Raw genomic sequence first — 16,567 nt, forward strand, 5'->3', positions numbered from 1 at the left:
CAGAGCTGAGGAGGGTTAACAGGCCCAATCTGCTGAAAGAGGCATAGCCACAGAAAACACCCAGGTTTGGACACTGGGCCAGAAGCTGCAGAAACAAAGGCAGAGCCGCCCACCAAGGAACAAGAATGATCACCCTCCCTAAGTACGACTCCAGTCTGGACACCACTTGGAGCAAGAAATGAACCAGGGGTAAAGAGTTAAATGTGCCCTCTACTCCAACCAGCCCAGCTGAAAGGTTCAGGTCCCTGGATGGCCAGACATGACGCCCATGTTTAATATGACTCAGTAGTGGGAAGTTACCTTAGCAATATAGCTTCAGAGATTCACCAAGAGGATCCCCACCAGAAAAGTCTGTAAATTGTAAGGTCATGCAAAGCAAATGTATCATTAGAGTTATATAGAGGTTATTGAAATGAATTTAATGGTAGGAGAAAAAGAGGTCAGAAGATTCATACATTGAGAGTGTGTGTAACTGTTAAATGTATATTTTATATCACAAATCATTTGAAGCACACCACACCTAGTCATATGAAGTGTTGGGGGTATTGCAGTGGATGCTTTGCCAGTGTGATGGGGCCAATTCTACTTGATGTTACTTAGTGAGGAAGATACAGTGAATGGGGCATTTTTTTTTTTATACAATACTGTAGTTAGCCAACTTTTCCTCCATTGCTCTATTATTTTCCTCCTGGCTGTTGCCTGCACACCCTTTAGAGTACAGCTGTACAAGAGCAATTATAGCTGTTTTGAGCTTTAAATGCAGCTATAATTAAGAAATATTTAGTAGACACACTTATATTAACACGTTAATAAAATATTACAGTAGTAGTGTTACAGTATCTAATTCATCATATAGTAAAAAGCAAATTTCTGTTTTTATCATTTCATAACACCGTGTTTTGGGCTAATGTACTATTGTTTAAGGATATGCTGATGGCCACACATTAAATTTAAAATTTGAACCAATCATCCTAATTAAAGGCACCTGCAATTCTGTCAGAAATTAAAAAACCAGCGTTGAATGTAATGAAACGCTATTTTCTGGGTGAGACCCAGAGGCTCCCTGGAGCTATCCAGGCTGATATGCTAATGTCAGACTTTGGCATCAGTCATGTGTATGGAGTTCTGTGGGCCTACCGTAGACCATGAGCCAGAAATTGGCCCCATCAGAAGAAGCACTGAGGAGCAATGACCAATAGAAACCCCTGTGTGGTTGGAAGCATTCTAAGTCTGCCATTGACCGGGTTAGGCACCCAGAAAGGTAAGCATCCCAAAACAAACCCCTATTCTGGTGAAAATTGTAACAAAAAGCCGAACAAGTGGATAGAACTCCCCAAACTGAAATGGGCAAACGAGTATGACATCACACGCCGCCGCGCCGCTGTCTGTGCAGCTCCCCCCTCCCCGGCAGGGGGAAGGGGGAGCCCCAGATCCCTGCACCGGCAATCTACCTCTCAGTTCTGAGACTGGACTGGACATTTGTCTGTCAAATTAGACAGCAACGCCATCTATGGAGTGGATAGGTGGGCGTTTGCGTCTAAGCCTGTAAGTGAGGTGCCCTAGAGTGTAACTAGTACTGATGACGTGTCTGATTACAGAGTCGACCTGGGACTGCTGTAATGGACGTTGGATCAGTCTACCCAAGGCAGCCGTAGAATTTCCACGAGTTTGCTGCTGAAGCTGTGCAACCCGTTCTCGCAAATTTAATAAGTCAATATTGACTTATTAAATATGTGCATAGGTGACATACTTAACATAATAGATGCCCTTAAAAAGATTCATAGAAAACACCGACCTTACCTAACCTTGTTAGTATTTTAAGATAAGCATCTTATTGCTTCGTAATTACAATTATTACCTAACCTATAATAGGTATAGGTTAAGTAATAATTGTAATTACGAAGCAATAAGATGCTTATCTTAAGATACTAACAAGGTTAGGTAAGGTTGGTGTTTTCTATGAATCTTTTTAGGGGTATCTATTATGTTTAGTATATCACCTATGCACGTAGTTAATAAGTCAATATTGACTTTACGAATTTGCGAGAACGGGTTGAGCTGTGAGTCTCCCCCCTAAGGCGAACAAGGGAGACAGAACACCCAAGCACACAAAGGGCGGCCGAAAACTAAGCAGTAAACAGCCTAGTAGGAGCAGAACCCAAGAAACTTGTGGAAGGTTGCACCAAGCCCCAAGGGCAGTACTTACTGGGCACCTAGGGAAAGAAACCCTAGGCACATGCAGCCCAAGTACTGAAGAATCACTCCTGGCTCACGCACCACCTAGAAGATAGTCACCACACACACAAGGTACAGTGCTGAAACAACCACTGGAGCCAGAGCACACGACTGTTGCCTATAGCATTAGCCTCAGAACTGAGAGGTAGTTTGCTTGCGCGGGGGTCTGGGGCTTCCCCTTTTCCCTACCAGGGAGGGGGAAGCTGCGCAGACAGCGGCGAGGGGACGTATGACGTCATACTCGTTTGCCCGTTTCTGTTTAGGGAGTTCTATCCACTTGTTTGGCTTTTCATAGCAATTTTCACCAGAATAGGAGTTTGTTTTGGGACACTTACCTTTCTGGGTGCCTGACCCGGTCAATGGCAGACATAGAATGCTTCCAACCACACTGGGGTTTCTATAGGCCATTGCTCCTCGTGTCTCTTCTGAGAGGGCCAGGTTTTGGCTTGTGGTCCCCAGTAGGCCCACAGAATTCCATACACATGACTGATGCCAAAGTCTGACATTAAACATTAACATATCAGCCTGGATAGCTCTGGGGAACCGACGGGGCTCCCCCTAGAAAAATTGTACAATATTATGGATATAAATAAATACTGTCTTGGCAAGAGATTAAATTTTTTTATGCAATTTTTTCAGAGGTAAGACAGTTTATATTCAGATTTAGATGGTCTAGCATCTCACCTATTGCAGAAATCATGGCAGCCTCCCTTGTCCATGCCTCCACAGGGATAGTGTTCTGAAACACGTGCAGTGACACCACGCCAACACCGTCTGACCAGATATCATGAATCCTCTTAATCTTCTCACATTTCTGAGGATAAATAAATTCGGTGTAAGAGCCAATTTCAAAATTTACCATTCATATCACATTTAGCATGCATGTAAATAAATTGAAATGTTAAATGAAGTTTGATTCATAATGATTCAATACTTAGGAAAACAGCCCCATCCTCTAAATAAAGGCCCAAAAGTCCATTCCATGCACCCACCAAACCCCCTGTTAATGAATGAAAAACAGGTTTACACATGACTCAACTGATGATGTCCGAACACTTCCAAAACAAGCGGTTTGCTGACAAACTTTGTTCGATCCACAATGTTGTAAATAATTCACCCATGTACTACAAATATTGTACAAATAATCACCAACAGAACCTAAACACCTAACCTAACCAATGCCTAAATATGCACAGTATGCTAATACAGTACAGTATCTAACAATATTAATTTATATTTGAGAAAATTCCTATTTTGAATAAACATGTTAAAATTGATGAATGCGTCTTTGGGCTCAACTGCTGGATGGAATGGACTTGGTCTGAGGACGGGTTGAGGAAAAGTAATACATCTGTATAGCATTAAATATTACAGACTGGTAATAAATCAATAAAAAAAGTTAGTGTTGACTGGGAATAATATGCCACTTTCTAGTGGGCCATTCTGTAGCTTCCCAATGTTACCCAAAAGCAACCAAGCCATGGGTAACATAATAAGGCTCTAGAGAGTTACGAATGCCTGCCAGGAACCATGACCAGAATCTGACTCTCCCAAAGAGATGAAGGAAAGCCTGGGTACAGTTATCATAGATTGCCACATACAGTATACACTAAAATCCCACCAGAACACAAAAAAAAGTCACACAAAACAGCCTGGTGGATCAGACCAGCAACCAGGAGATTTCTGACCAGGCTTTGGTCAGAAACCAGTCCACGGGGTCACTTAGCCCCCAGAATCTTCAACAGGTAGGTGAATCCCAGAAAAAATAAAAGGCTACAAAATGCCTGTAGTGCACTTGAGAGAGAGATGCCAAGTTAATATGTTGTCAGTCATACTGGTAAGAAGATAAACAGTGGTAAGATCAACAAAACAACAAAGGAGCCAGTATATGAACCAGACTGTGTCATGGACCACATCATAAATAAGCATTTAGTTGAAAAGTGTGACAAGATGGTTGGCACTGTTGAGTGTGTATGCCAAACTGTCATGTGGACCAAGATGTTTTTCTACCTTGTTGATGTAACCATGCTAAACAGTTCTATCACTGCTATCGTGATGTATCAATGTCGTGGCACAGTTTTCTCGAGTGCATGCCTGGGAACACCCAGCACATTGGTTCGAACCTTATCACAGCTCCTACAGATTTTCTCAAAGTGCAACAAAGATATTCATGTTATAACCAGAGGCATTGCCACCCCAACATTGCCTAATGCTGCTCCAGAGAGAGAATGGCGTTCAAACACACTTTTCAGCTACATAAAATAGAATACAGTGTATATACCAGCTCCTGGAAAGCATGTAAGAGGCCAACTTGAGTACATTGGTTGTAGAAACACACAAAGGCCAAAGACATGAAAAGTAGTGATGACATGGTGCAGAGAGTGCAGTGCTATCCTGTGTCATGTAAACTGCTTCAGTGAATATCCCACTTTCCAAAAATTCTGATTGCTTTGCAATGGAACAAACATTTATATATACAGTGGTACCTCGGCTTACGAGTGCCCCTGGTTACGAGTTTTTCGGGTTACGAGCAGGATTTGCTTGTAAAATTTGTATTGGGATACGAGGGTTGCCTCAGGATACGAATTTAGTTGATACACATACAGGCCGACCTAGCACGTGGTGGCACGGCAATCACCGCTCAGTTTGCCAGTGCCTCGCACCCAGTGACTATCCCGCCTGAATTCTTCACAAGGATTTACCATTTATTTTCGGAGTTTTTTGCTATTTGAGCATAAAATTTGTTATAATATACATCGCAATGGGTCCCAAGAAAGCCAGTGGTAAGGTTCAAGGCAAGACATCGCATGTGAGGATGACAATAGAGGAAAAGTAAGAGATCATTCGGAAGCATGAAAATAGTGCACGTGTTGTTGAACTTAGTAGGCAGTTACAACAAATCCACATCAATGATATGCACTATACTTGCCAAGAAAAAGGACATTATGACTGCTAATGTGGCAAAAGGAGTATCAACAATCACGAAACAAAGGCCACAAATACTTGAGGAAGTTGAAAAGTTGTTATTAATTTGGATACACAACAAGGAGTTAGCAGGTGATAGTGTTTCAAAGGCCATCATTTGTGAGAAAGCTGGGTATTGCACGAAGACCTTGTAAAGAAAACCCCTGGAACGAGTGATGCAGATACAAGACTTTAAGGAGAGCAGGGGACGGTTTGAGAAATTTAGAAAAAGAAAGTGGTATTCATAGTGTTGTGAGGCATGGGGAGGCTGCCAGCTCAGACAAACCAGCGGCTGAAAGATTTATTGAAGAATTTAAAGAGTTTGCAGAGGCTGAGGGATACCTACTGCAACAGGTGTTTAATTGTGATGAAACAGGACTGTTCTAGAAAAGATAGCCTAAGAGGACATACATTACCAAGGAGAAAAAAGCATTGCCCGGACACAAGCCTATGAAAGACAGGTTTACGCTTGTGCTGTGTTCAAATGCGAGTGGCGATTTGAAAATTAAACCCTTGCTAGTGTATCATTTTGAAAATCCAAGGGTTTTCAAACAGTAAAAAGTGCAGAAAAAAACATAGTGTGTGATGTGGAGGGGCTAATAATAAGGCATGGGTGACTAGTATTTTTTTTCAGAGAGGGTGAATGAAGTGGTGTGTCCTGCCATAGAAAAATATCATGCAGGAAAAACATTTGACACTCAAGGCCCTGCTTCTCCTCGACAATGCTCCTGCTCATCCTCCAGACTTGGAAGATGAATTGTTGCAGAGATACAGTAATTTTCTCACAGTAAAATTCCTTCCTCCTAACACCACTCCTCTAATTCAGCCTATGGACCAGAAAATCATAGCAAATTTTAAGAAACTTTATGAAAAGGCACTTTTCCGGAAATGTTTTGAAGTGACTGAAGCCACAAACCTCACCCTCAAAGAGTTCTGGAAACACCATTTTAACATTTGTAGTTCTTTAAAACTCGTTGACAAAGCCTGGCAAGAAGTGACTCAAAGAACCCTGATCTCTGGCTGGAGAAAATTGTGGCCTGAATGTATGCCAGAACTAGACTTTGAGGGGTTTGACCCTGTAAATGATATGTCCATTGTTGAGGAAATTGTTACTCTGGGCTGCCAAATGGGCTTGGAATTGGATGGTGATGATGTGGATGAGTTGGTGGAAGAAGACAACAAAGAACTGACCACCAAAGAACTCCAAGCCCTTTAAAAAGGAACAGCAAGAAGACCCAGCTGAGGATATTTCTCCAGTGGAGGAGGATGAGGCAGTAGCAAATGTCCCTTCCGCAACCAAGAAGTGGTGTCAGATGTGGGAAGAGATGCAAACTTTTATTGAAAAGACTCATCTAGAGAAAGCTGTAGTAGGCCATTGCATTAATCTTTTCAATGACAATGTGATGCCTCACTACAGAGACATCTTGCACAGAAGGGAAAAACAATCTTCCATGGACAGATTTGTTGTAAGAACATCGAGCAGTGAGCCACAACCAGGACCTAGTGGTATGCAGGCAAAACATGCCAGAGAATGCACCCATTGAGAGGTCCTCACTGCCTGATGTTATAATGGAAGGGGACTCTCCTTCCAAACAGTAACAGATCTCCTCCTTTCCCCCTCCTTACCATCTTCCATATGCCAACAGCAGTCATCAGCAATGGTAAGTAATAACTTGAACATAGTTTTGTAGTGTAGATTTTGATGAATTAGGTATAAAATTTATTTTGAAGTGAGGTTTTTGGGTAGTCAGGAATGGATTAATTCATTTCCCATTATTTCTTATGGGGAAATTAGCTTCGGGTTATGAGTTTTCGGGTTACGAGCTGTCTCCAGGAATGGATTAAACTCTTAAACCGAGGTACCCCTGTATAGTGAATGTGGAGATATAACAGCAAAAATAGTTTTGTAATTTAATGTAAAATAAACTATTTTGGTGTGCATACTAATAACACACATGATAATATCAATGTTCCACAAGTTTTAGTACATAGAACTTCAAATGACACCCTAGTGCACACTAAGTGAAAAAAGTGAAAACAACAGATCACTAATAATGAAATTAAATTATCAAAGAATATACTGTATATTCATGTCAACTCCTACTGACTGAATGGCCTGCTTGACCCTTTTGGGTGCTTGTTCAGGAACGAGGATAATTTTGTGATACCGTGAGATTTCTTCGCTCCAGAAGAGCGAAGAAATTTTTACTGTTACCTACCAGTAAATAGTTACCTGGGAGTTAGTCAGCTGTCACAGGCTGCTTCCTGGGGGTGGAGGTCTGGTCGAGGACTGGGCTGCAGGGACACTAAAAAGCCCCGAAATCAACTCAAGATAACCACCGTAGCCAAGGTAATGTTTTCTGGGGGAAACCCCTTATGGCTTCCTGAAGCTATGACTCCCAACTACTAGGTCATATCAGCCATGGAGTTCTGTTTGGCCAACCAGGGACCAGCACCAGAACCTTGGCCCCACTCCTCATCCTAACAGAGAACAGGTGGCATTCTGCCACCCCCACCAGGAAAGCATCCTGAAAGTTAGCAAACTAGAACAGGCCACTAATGGATTCAAAAAGTCCAAAGCCTCAAAACTGCCAAACAAACTTCCTAACATTGTAAACAAAGGATAAAACCTTGAAACAAACATGTGCTCATTCACTAGTTTGGGGAGGATGGAGGGGCTCGAGCTCACTGGCAACGCCATCAATTTTGTCATTGATGCAGTGTGACCAACACATTTGCTGAAGGGCTCTTGAATTGTCAGCAAGCCATGGTAAGTCCCAGTGCTTTTCTGGGACAAGCTAAGTCCCAGCTAAGTTTTCAGCTAAGTGCTGGGCATTTTGGACTTTGTCATATGTAGCCTGTTGTCCCGTGTAGCCTGTTGCCTAATGCTGCTCCAGAGTGAATGGCTTTCAAGAACACTTTTCAGCTACATAAAATAGAATACAGTGTAAATACCAGCTCCTGTAAAGCATGCAAAAGGCATGGAAAGCATGTTTTGGCGTCGCGTGCATCTGGCTAATACCGAGCTTGGAGTTGCATGTGCTTAGGGCTAACAGGGGCTCCTCCAGGAATCATATTTCTAAACAATACTACGTTTATAATATGTAGAAGAAGAAATCTTTACCTTATTGCCATTATTTTGCTTCTTGATAGCTTCATAAAGGTGATAGTATGGCCGACATCTTGACCCTTTTCCTATGTAAAATATGGCTGAAATGAAACAACGCAGCTTCTCTACTTCATCCAAAACCGGTGCTCTGAAAAAACAATGATCATTAATATAAGTTTTCTCCAGCTAAAAGTTTCAACTGATTGTAAATTATTATATTCTACATACCTTGCTATTTTCCAGTTACTGTAATTGTAAGTGCATCACATTTTTTTCACTATCTAGACTTGGTGCCAAGTATTAGGCTTATATAATAATGAATAATAATAATAATTATTTGTTTTGTCAGGGACAGAAAGCCTGGGTGTGTGTAGATTCAGTTCCTTTAGAAAATAAATGATGCATAAAAGCACGAATTCTCGGCTGAGTGCTGTGAATATTTGCCTTCAGCTGTGAATATCATAACCAGTAGTGTTCACTGATAAATCAACCTTATACATAGTTTTTATTTCAATTAGGATCATCTTTGATACTATCATCGTTAAGTAATTACTGTACAGTTACCTGTACTTTTTTTATTCATCATTGGTGGTGTTGTGGCCTCAAACTACACAGTGGTGCTTTGAGCTCCTGCTACATGCACCTAGACTTGGTCACTGACAGTACTGAAGCTCTTACAGTCAGGAAGGATGCAGACAATTTATTTTCAAGACGTACCTGTTTACTGGAGTTCTGAGAAACAGGTTGTGAGTCCAGTGTGTCTCCAGGAGTTTTCAATAATTCCCTATACTATATGTGTACCTACAAGTGAATTTTTTCTGTGAGCACACCATCCATCTCGGTTAGTGCAGTGCAAGGGTTAAGGTGTAACAAAATAAAAAAATTATTCGGGAAACTTCAAACTGCTTCAACCCTCTATGCTTTACTCTACTGTTACCTGAATGGCAGGTCCTGGGTAATCCTAGGGTCAAGCAGCAAATAGTTGAAACAAGTTTTGTTTGTGCCATCTCTCCAGTGTCGTGTGGGGTCAGGTTGGCAGAATGGAGCACTCATAACCTTCTCCAGTGATGACCAAGATTCCCAGTTTACTGAGAGGGGATCGTCCAGTGCTGCTTGTAGCTCACGGGAATACTTTGGAATTGCTAAATGAAAATGAGGGTGAAATATAATTAGTCAAAGAACCTTTTTTTACAAAACTCATTGGAGCAACAAACCAGCATTGAATGTAGTGAAACACCACTCTCGGGTAGTTTTCTTGTGGCTCTCCGAAGCTATCTCACTGAGATGGATCCCACTGCTGGGTCACATTAGTTACAGGAGTCCTGTTTGACTTACTGGAGACTAGAGCCAGACCCTGCCCCCCCCCCCTTCCTCAGAGGCACAGGAAGCAGGGAATGATCAATTATTAACACCCTTACAAGGAATGTGTCCAGAAAGTCTGTGAAGCTTTATAGACGCTTACTTGAACAAGGCCGGGTCAATCAACGAAGCAAGGTCTGAGTTCTGCAGAAAGTTCTGAAGCAGGAATCACACGAATTACAGAGGATGCAACAAGTAATGACAGAAACCTCCAGATATAAGACAAGTCTGAAGAGCTGAATGGCACTTCCTGGAAGGACTTGCTAAGTAATCAAATTCATACATAATGGATGGGGGGATAGAAAATCGCCCTCCTGGAGCAAAATACCCTCCAGAGAAGGGAACCAACATTCAAAAAGAGTTGAAAAGCACCCTACTTGGTTCCAACCACCCCACCCCCAGCCATTAAAGCGAGTCATGATGGCACTGGGGGTAGAGGGGAACAATATTCCATGCTAATGCCTGAGAAAGAAAGACATTGTCCCTAGCAAAGTCCACACTCACGGACATGATGAGTCAATCCTTGAGGAGCCACGTTATCCCCACAGGTAAAATTACCAGAGCCTGATGGGGACTATCCATGTAGGACACCCAAGAACTAAGGAAACTCACAAAAAGAACAGACACCAAATGCAGCCTACAGTGGTGCAGTGGTAACACACTTGCCCTGCATTTTATGAGTGATTTGGCCTAAATTCGTATCCTGACCAGGGAGGATTGACTAGGCACCAATTCTCAACTGTGTACTCCCCTGTTCATCCAGCAGTGATTGGGTACATGGTTGTTAAACAATTGGCATGTCATATTTCAAGGAAAATTAGTGGGTAAGGCTTACCATGAACTATGAGATAAAGTTCTCAGCCTCCTAACAGGAGTCAGCAGTCATCTGTTCCTGTACCTGTGTTACAAAAATCTCAGTTATGAAGGGTGTCTGTGACATGCCATATAAACAAGCACACACATGTACCCTAGCACAACCAAATAGGATGCTCCCAGCCTAGGGCCCCATGCAGAGAAGTCAACAACTCATTCATTGCCAAGGCAAGATCCTTACTTAAATGATGCATCAGAGGAGTGAACTTAACACACCAGAGAAGGAACTATGTTAATGCAGGAGCAACACTGGTGGAGCACTCAGGGAAGGTCACCCTGAGCAAATGCAGTCTGTAGCATAAAAATTGCCAGATCTACAGAAGATTGCTGGGAAGTAAACATTCATGTGAAGCAAATACTAGAAGGAAAAGAACTAACAAAAAAATGACTCCTGCAGGATAAAGTTAACAAAGTGGCTGGCACTTAGTTGAGAAATGGTTGGATCTGCTGTGATAGTTGGGGACCCAAGGAGCACACTACTGGATTCGATCACATCTACACTTGTCATATACCTGTCAATGATTATGAGGAACAAAGTCCTAGCAGCCTTCTTGCTTTCTGGTCTCATGTGGGCTTATTTCATTGTGTAGATTTGGAAGAAGTCCTAGTATTTTCCAGGTGTAAATTATTATTTCTCTCTTCTGCCTGTGCTCTAAAGAAAACAGATTTAAAATTTTAAGCAGTCCCAATAATTTAGATGTTTCATCGAGTGGATTCTAGCAGTAAAAATATGTTGTGTGCTCTCCATGTCTGCAATTTCTCCAGCTTTGAATGGAACTATTAGTGTGCAACAATATTCCACTCGAGAGAGCAGTATGTCTTGAAAAGTATCATTGGTATGGTATCTCTTCTTTGAAAGCTTCTTGTTATGCAACCTATCATTTTTCTTGCAATTATGACAGCAACTTTGTTGTGTCTTTAAAAGTAAGGTCTTCCAATGTGATTACTCCTAAATCTTTGACACTGCATTTTCTTTCAATAGTGTGGTTTGAACATCAGTAACAGTAACTTTAGAGCCAGCTGTGGCTCTGAAGCCAGCCCACAGCTGGTGGCCATCAGTATTAACAGATTCAAGCTAGTTTCAAGTGAATTAACTGTTTTGACCAAATTGTTTGTGGAGTCATTTGGTTGTTTCATGGGCTCATTTCTTATGAACCTTGCAGTTGTCTGTAAAGCTTCAATGACTTTTCTAGATACTTTCCCAGTGAGGGTGACATTAATCATCCACTGCCTCCTGTACCTCCTTGAGGAAGCCAGGGTCTGACTATGGTCTGTGGTAGGCCAAACAAGACTCCTGCAATTGATGTGACCCAGTATTGGGGAACTATTTCAGCAAGATAGCTTTGGGAAGCCACAAAGCAGCAGCCCTTAGAAAACCTAGCTTAATGTATTGAGGTCATTGTCCTACCTTAATGGAAGTGTGCTAGAGGGCTTAGAACGCTAAGGGGATCACACTCACCAATATCTAATTTTGGTGCAAGGCTGTGAAGCAGCTCTACCCTTAAGACTGTGTCAAGAATCATTAAGTGAATCATTAAGGGATTTGTGTAACTTAGTATGTGAGTAGTGTGGGGAAAAGAGTTTGATTGAAAGCATAACTTAACACTAATTTATTAAAGTAAATTAACACTATTAAACACATTCCTTTACGTTAACAGTGTATCACGGCCACAAAAGCTAAACACACACCCAGCAGGACACGATACAATGAGGCTTTGGTGTATAATAAGAATTTGGTCTCTGCTACTTGTAAGGCCACATAATAAACTATCTGAACACTTGTGATAATCTCTCTTTAGCACTGGCAAACACAAGGGAATTCAACTGGTATACAGTGGTACACTTAAAACACTTCTGTCAGTTAAAATGCAAGCACTGCAGTGATATCATCTTAACACAGAACTGTAACAGATGAAAGTACAATACAATAATATACAGCATAAAAAATCACAATTCATGAAATGAATATGATGAATATGAATCACAATATGAAATGACAATACAGTACTGTATACACAATGTTATTGTTATGCAACTGGTCTACTGACCACGTACTAAGTACGTACTGTACCGAGTCCAGCTTCAGGGCCTGGGAATAACCAGGAAACCCACCGAAGGGATGAGGTTACCTTGACCACACCCGAGGCCAACCAACCAACAATGTCAGGGAAGAAGCCTGGCCCAACACTACGAACCCTAAATATGGGAAAGGAACCAACCAGTTCCATAACAGGCTGTGAGAAATAACCTGAAAAGCCCACAAACAAGAGCTGGAAAAAGAGTCAGATGCCCCCCCTCCCACTTCAAATAGTACTCACCTACTTCAAATCAAAATGTTTATTCAGGTAAAAGTACATACTGTACATACATACAAGATGAGTTACAATGTTGAATTTCTAGAAAGAGCTAGTACATACAATGCCTAAAGCCACTAATACGCACAGCATTTCGGGCAAGGAGTTGTGTTCAGGGAGGTTGAGCTTTGGCTCTTTGGTCACCCTCTCAACTGTTAATCAACCGATAATAGTGGTATCAAAGGGGTAAACAACAAAAATGCCGGCATGAATCCCGAGAGAAACCAGCCTCCTCATGAAGCGCAATGACCCAGGAACTTGATCCACCCAAGGACCTACCCTGACCAACAGCAGGCGAGGTTCCCTCCTGAGCAGCCTGCCTCTGAAAGGGAACAGAACCCCAAGAATAACAACTAATCAGTCGGATTCTTAAAGTGCCTTGCGTGTCATTAGAGGCCTGGCATAGTTTCTAAGGCTTGGACATTTCCAGGTTGTAACATTGGAGAGTGTCATGATATGAGTCGACGTATCCTAGGCCAGCCACTTTGTTGACAGTTGTCAGCCAAGTGTGCAGCTGTGAGGTGTATTAGTGAACCAAGGGGATGAGTTTGATGCCCCAGGGTGGTTGTGAGGAACCAGCCCTTAATGAGGTACTTAAGTTATTACAAGAGTGGGGACCAAGAGTTAGAGCCCCAGGCTGACAGTGAGGGTAGCTGCATCCCTGTGCGAGGGAAATACAAGAGTTACAAAAGTGGGGGCCAAGAGGTCAAGCCTCGACTGGACAGTGAGAGTTGCCGCATCCCTGTATGAGAGACTGTAAAGTGAGCTTTCCAGAACACTGGGGTCCACAGAGCTGAGTACCAGGGTGTGTGTACTCATGTATATTACATATAGATTTTACACTAATATACTTATCCTATGAGGTGAATTGTTCTTATATATTGAATAATAAAATAACCTCAAACATATTAATACTATCAACATATACAAAGTAATACTATCATACAACATATCAACCATAGCCAACACCTATGTTAACTTCAGTGCTACACAAGCAGGAGGTGCTGCCAATCACCGGGAAGCAGCCAAGTCATGTAAATATGGAGACCTTGATCACCACTACAATTTTGTCCCCATTGCCTCAGATACACTTGGTGCCTGGGGTAAAAGTGCTGCAAGTTTTTCGAAGGAACTGGGGTCCAAGCTAATTGAAACAACTAAAGACCCTAGAGCCGCCAGTTTTCTCTTTCAGCGCCTTAGTGTGGCGATCCAGAGAGGAAATGCTCACTGCATCCATGGTTCCACCCCGCCATCTGAGGAGCTGGAGGAGCTGTACAACTTGTGACAAGTAGTCTTGTACCTCGCATGTAACCAATGTTGTAACCCTTTTTTGTGTAATGAAATTTTAAAATAAAGTTAGATATATATACACACACACTAAAAGAATAGGGGTGGTAGGGGAAGAAAATATCAAAGTGTTCAGTGAGGATCCACAAGGTCTTCTCTGAGTACTCATTATTTTCTTCTCTGAGGCTATGGGTCCCTACACTTGCACCAGAGGTGGTACCCCTTTTAGGTATATAAAAAAAAAAATATATATATATATATAGATATATACTGTATATATATACAGTACTGTATATATGATTTACTTATTCTTGGAGGAATGAAAGGTTGCCAGTAGGATTAGCCTGTAGGAACAATACTGACTTATACCGTATATATGAATACTGGTAATTATTGATTTAACTTCAAATTGATCTGTGATGGTTATGTATTCTCATGCGATGCCACATTGTGTTGACGCTTTAAGGCGAACCTTGTTAGGCTGGGACGAGTAGATATAGAAGTGCTTAGGGCATTATTATTATTACCGAGATAGTATATTTACGTATATTTTGACCTGCAGTAGGGGTACAAGTAACCTGAAGAAGAATATTATTAATATGGTTTGTCAATTATGAAATAAGTATTAATATGTTGATAGTACAGTATTAATATGTTTGAGGTTATTTTATTATTCAATATATAAGAACAATTCACCTCATAGGATAAGTATATTAGTGTAAAATGATCATTACTTCCAATAGATGTAAACTGTCTCAGATGCCTGGCACATCCAACATGATACTAGGTGCCAGTGCTGTAATGCAAGGGAAAACTATTGGAGAGTCCTAACAAGAAAAATTCATAAAACACAACAATGTATGGAAGATCACAATGACAGTGACCTCTAGATGGAGTCCAATGGGAAGCATAACTTTGTCTTGCTTCCACAGAAAGGACCTTTCCTTCTAAACCACAAGCCTAATTTTGCTATCATCTTCCATAGCTTTTTAACCCTTTCACATGTCATTATATTTTACATAGTTTTGTCAAGTCACAGTTTTGACTTTTGTGTATTACTGACATAAAATAAAATGTCCCCCTTATCCTAAACATTATATTCTCATGCCCATTTCCACTCAATATATTACTATATAAAATTATCCAATAAACCAGACTTACATTTGGATTTATCCTTCTGCACGAGATGTGGGTTCTTCCTGAGTCTGAGCAGATGTCTCTGGTAGATCTTGTGGGTGGTGGGAACAATGGGACCTGGCACAAACCCCATCTTAGTGAGGCATGCACGCAGCTCATCAGCATTCATCGCTTTCACACTCCCAGTCAATGTGCCAACAGAATCTACACTTTGATCTGTGACAAAGCATATGAGCTTGTGAGTAGAGTTCATATGATTCAATTAATGTATTTCAGTTAGAATATTATTTATACATTTATCTCATTGGCAATTAATATGTCAGTATATTTAGACATATTTAATAAAAAAGAAATAGACGTTATCTGACCACTGAGTGCACACATGGCAGGCAATTTCTGGGTTGTTGTGTGGCTGGTAATTGTCAATGGCTTGCTCATTCCGCTGCATATGCTAACAGTAGAATATACTAGTAAGTTTCTCAGTTACTCTTGTATGTTTCAAATTTATTAAATTTCAAAACTGCACTTAAAAATATTTTTGAATGTAATGAAACACTATTTCTGGTGGGTCTTCGTAGATTCCAGAGCTTATGCACCCGTGTAGCCAAGTCAAGAAGGGTCAACAGGTACCCAAGGGCATTCCCTTGGCTGCCCCTCAATCTTGAAAGTCTGCCATAAAGGTTCTAGGGCAAAGTCAAAGTCCTCACCTAAGACCTGAGACAGGAAGATGTCTTCCCAAGGAGAAGCCTCAAGGAAGTCCACCTCTGGGCTCCCGTACATCCGGCAGAGCTAACTGAATGAGTCGGCATTGACCATCAATTCCATGGACAGGGGAATGAACCGGGACAGGCTGTCCGCCAGGACATTGGATACCCCACTGGATGTAAACTGCCAAGAGAGCCAAACCCCGAGAACCCAGCAGACAATTCACCCAAAGCGACCAGCCCCAAAGAGCCAATGACCGCATCGAACCCCTTCAGTTCAGGCAATGAACAACCGGGAAGCAGTCTGAATGGAGCCAGATCATCGATCCACGAGCGACACGAACCCACCAAAATGACAGCTACACTGCCACGAACTCCCGTACCATGCTATGAGCCTGACAGAAGGACAGACCCCTCACCTTTCCTGGCTGGCCTGGTGAGCACTGTTCACAAAACCCCAGGCAAGAGACGATGCATCCGTGTACACATCGAGCGAGGGATCGGGTAGGCACCACAGCACTGAACCCCGAAAAACTCGAAGAGGC

General features: G+C 41.8%; 1 protein-coding gene across 3 annotated transcripts in view; it reads right to left on the reverse strand.

Annotated features, from left to right (window-relative positions):
• LOC123764517 (uncharacterized) overlaps positions 1–16,567 on the reverse strand; it is a 33,714-nt gene that overhangs the window by 1,903 nt on the left and 15,244 nt on the right. For all 3 annotated transcript variants that reach the window (XR_011225043.1, XM_069314456.1, XM_045752431.2), the window contains exons 6-10: positions 15,687–15,769; positions 15,343–15,534; positions 9,246–9,450; positions 8,324–8,456; positions 2,920–3,049 (exon numbers count right to left, since the gene is read on the reverse strand). Coding sequence is in view for 2 of the 3 variants with exons in the window: in XM_069314456.1 (XP_069170557.1) it covers positions 2,920–3,049; positions 8,324–8,456; positions 9,246–9,450; positions 15,343–15,534; positions 15,687–15,769 (743 nt within the window). In the remaining variant the exon portion in view is untranslated. The remainder of the gene's footprint in view (positions 1–2,919; positions 3,050–8,323; positions 8,457–9,245; positions 9,451–15,342; positions 15,535–15,686; positions 15,770–16,567) is intronic.

Source organism: Procambarus clarkii, chromosome 79 (genome assembly GCF_040958095.1).
Source record: "Procambarus clarkii isolate CNS0578487 chromosome 79, FALCON_Pclarkii_2.0, whole genome shotgun sequence".
Lineage (NCBI taxonomy): Eukaryota > Metazoa > Arthropoda > Malacostraca > Decapoda > Cambaridae > Procambarus > Procambarus clarkii.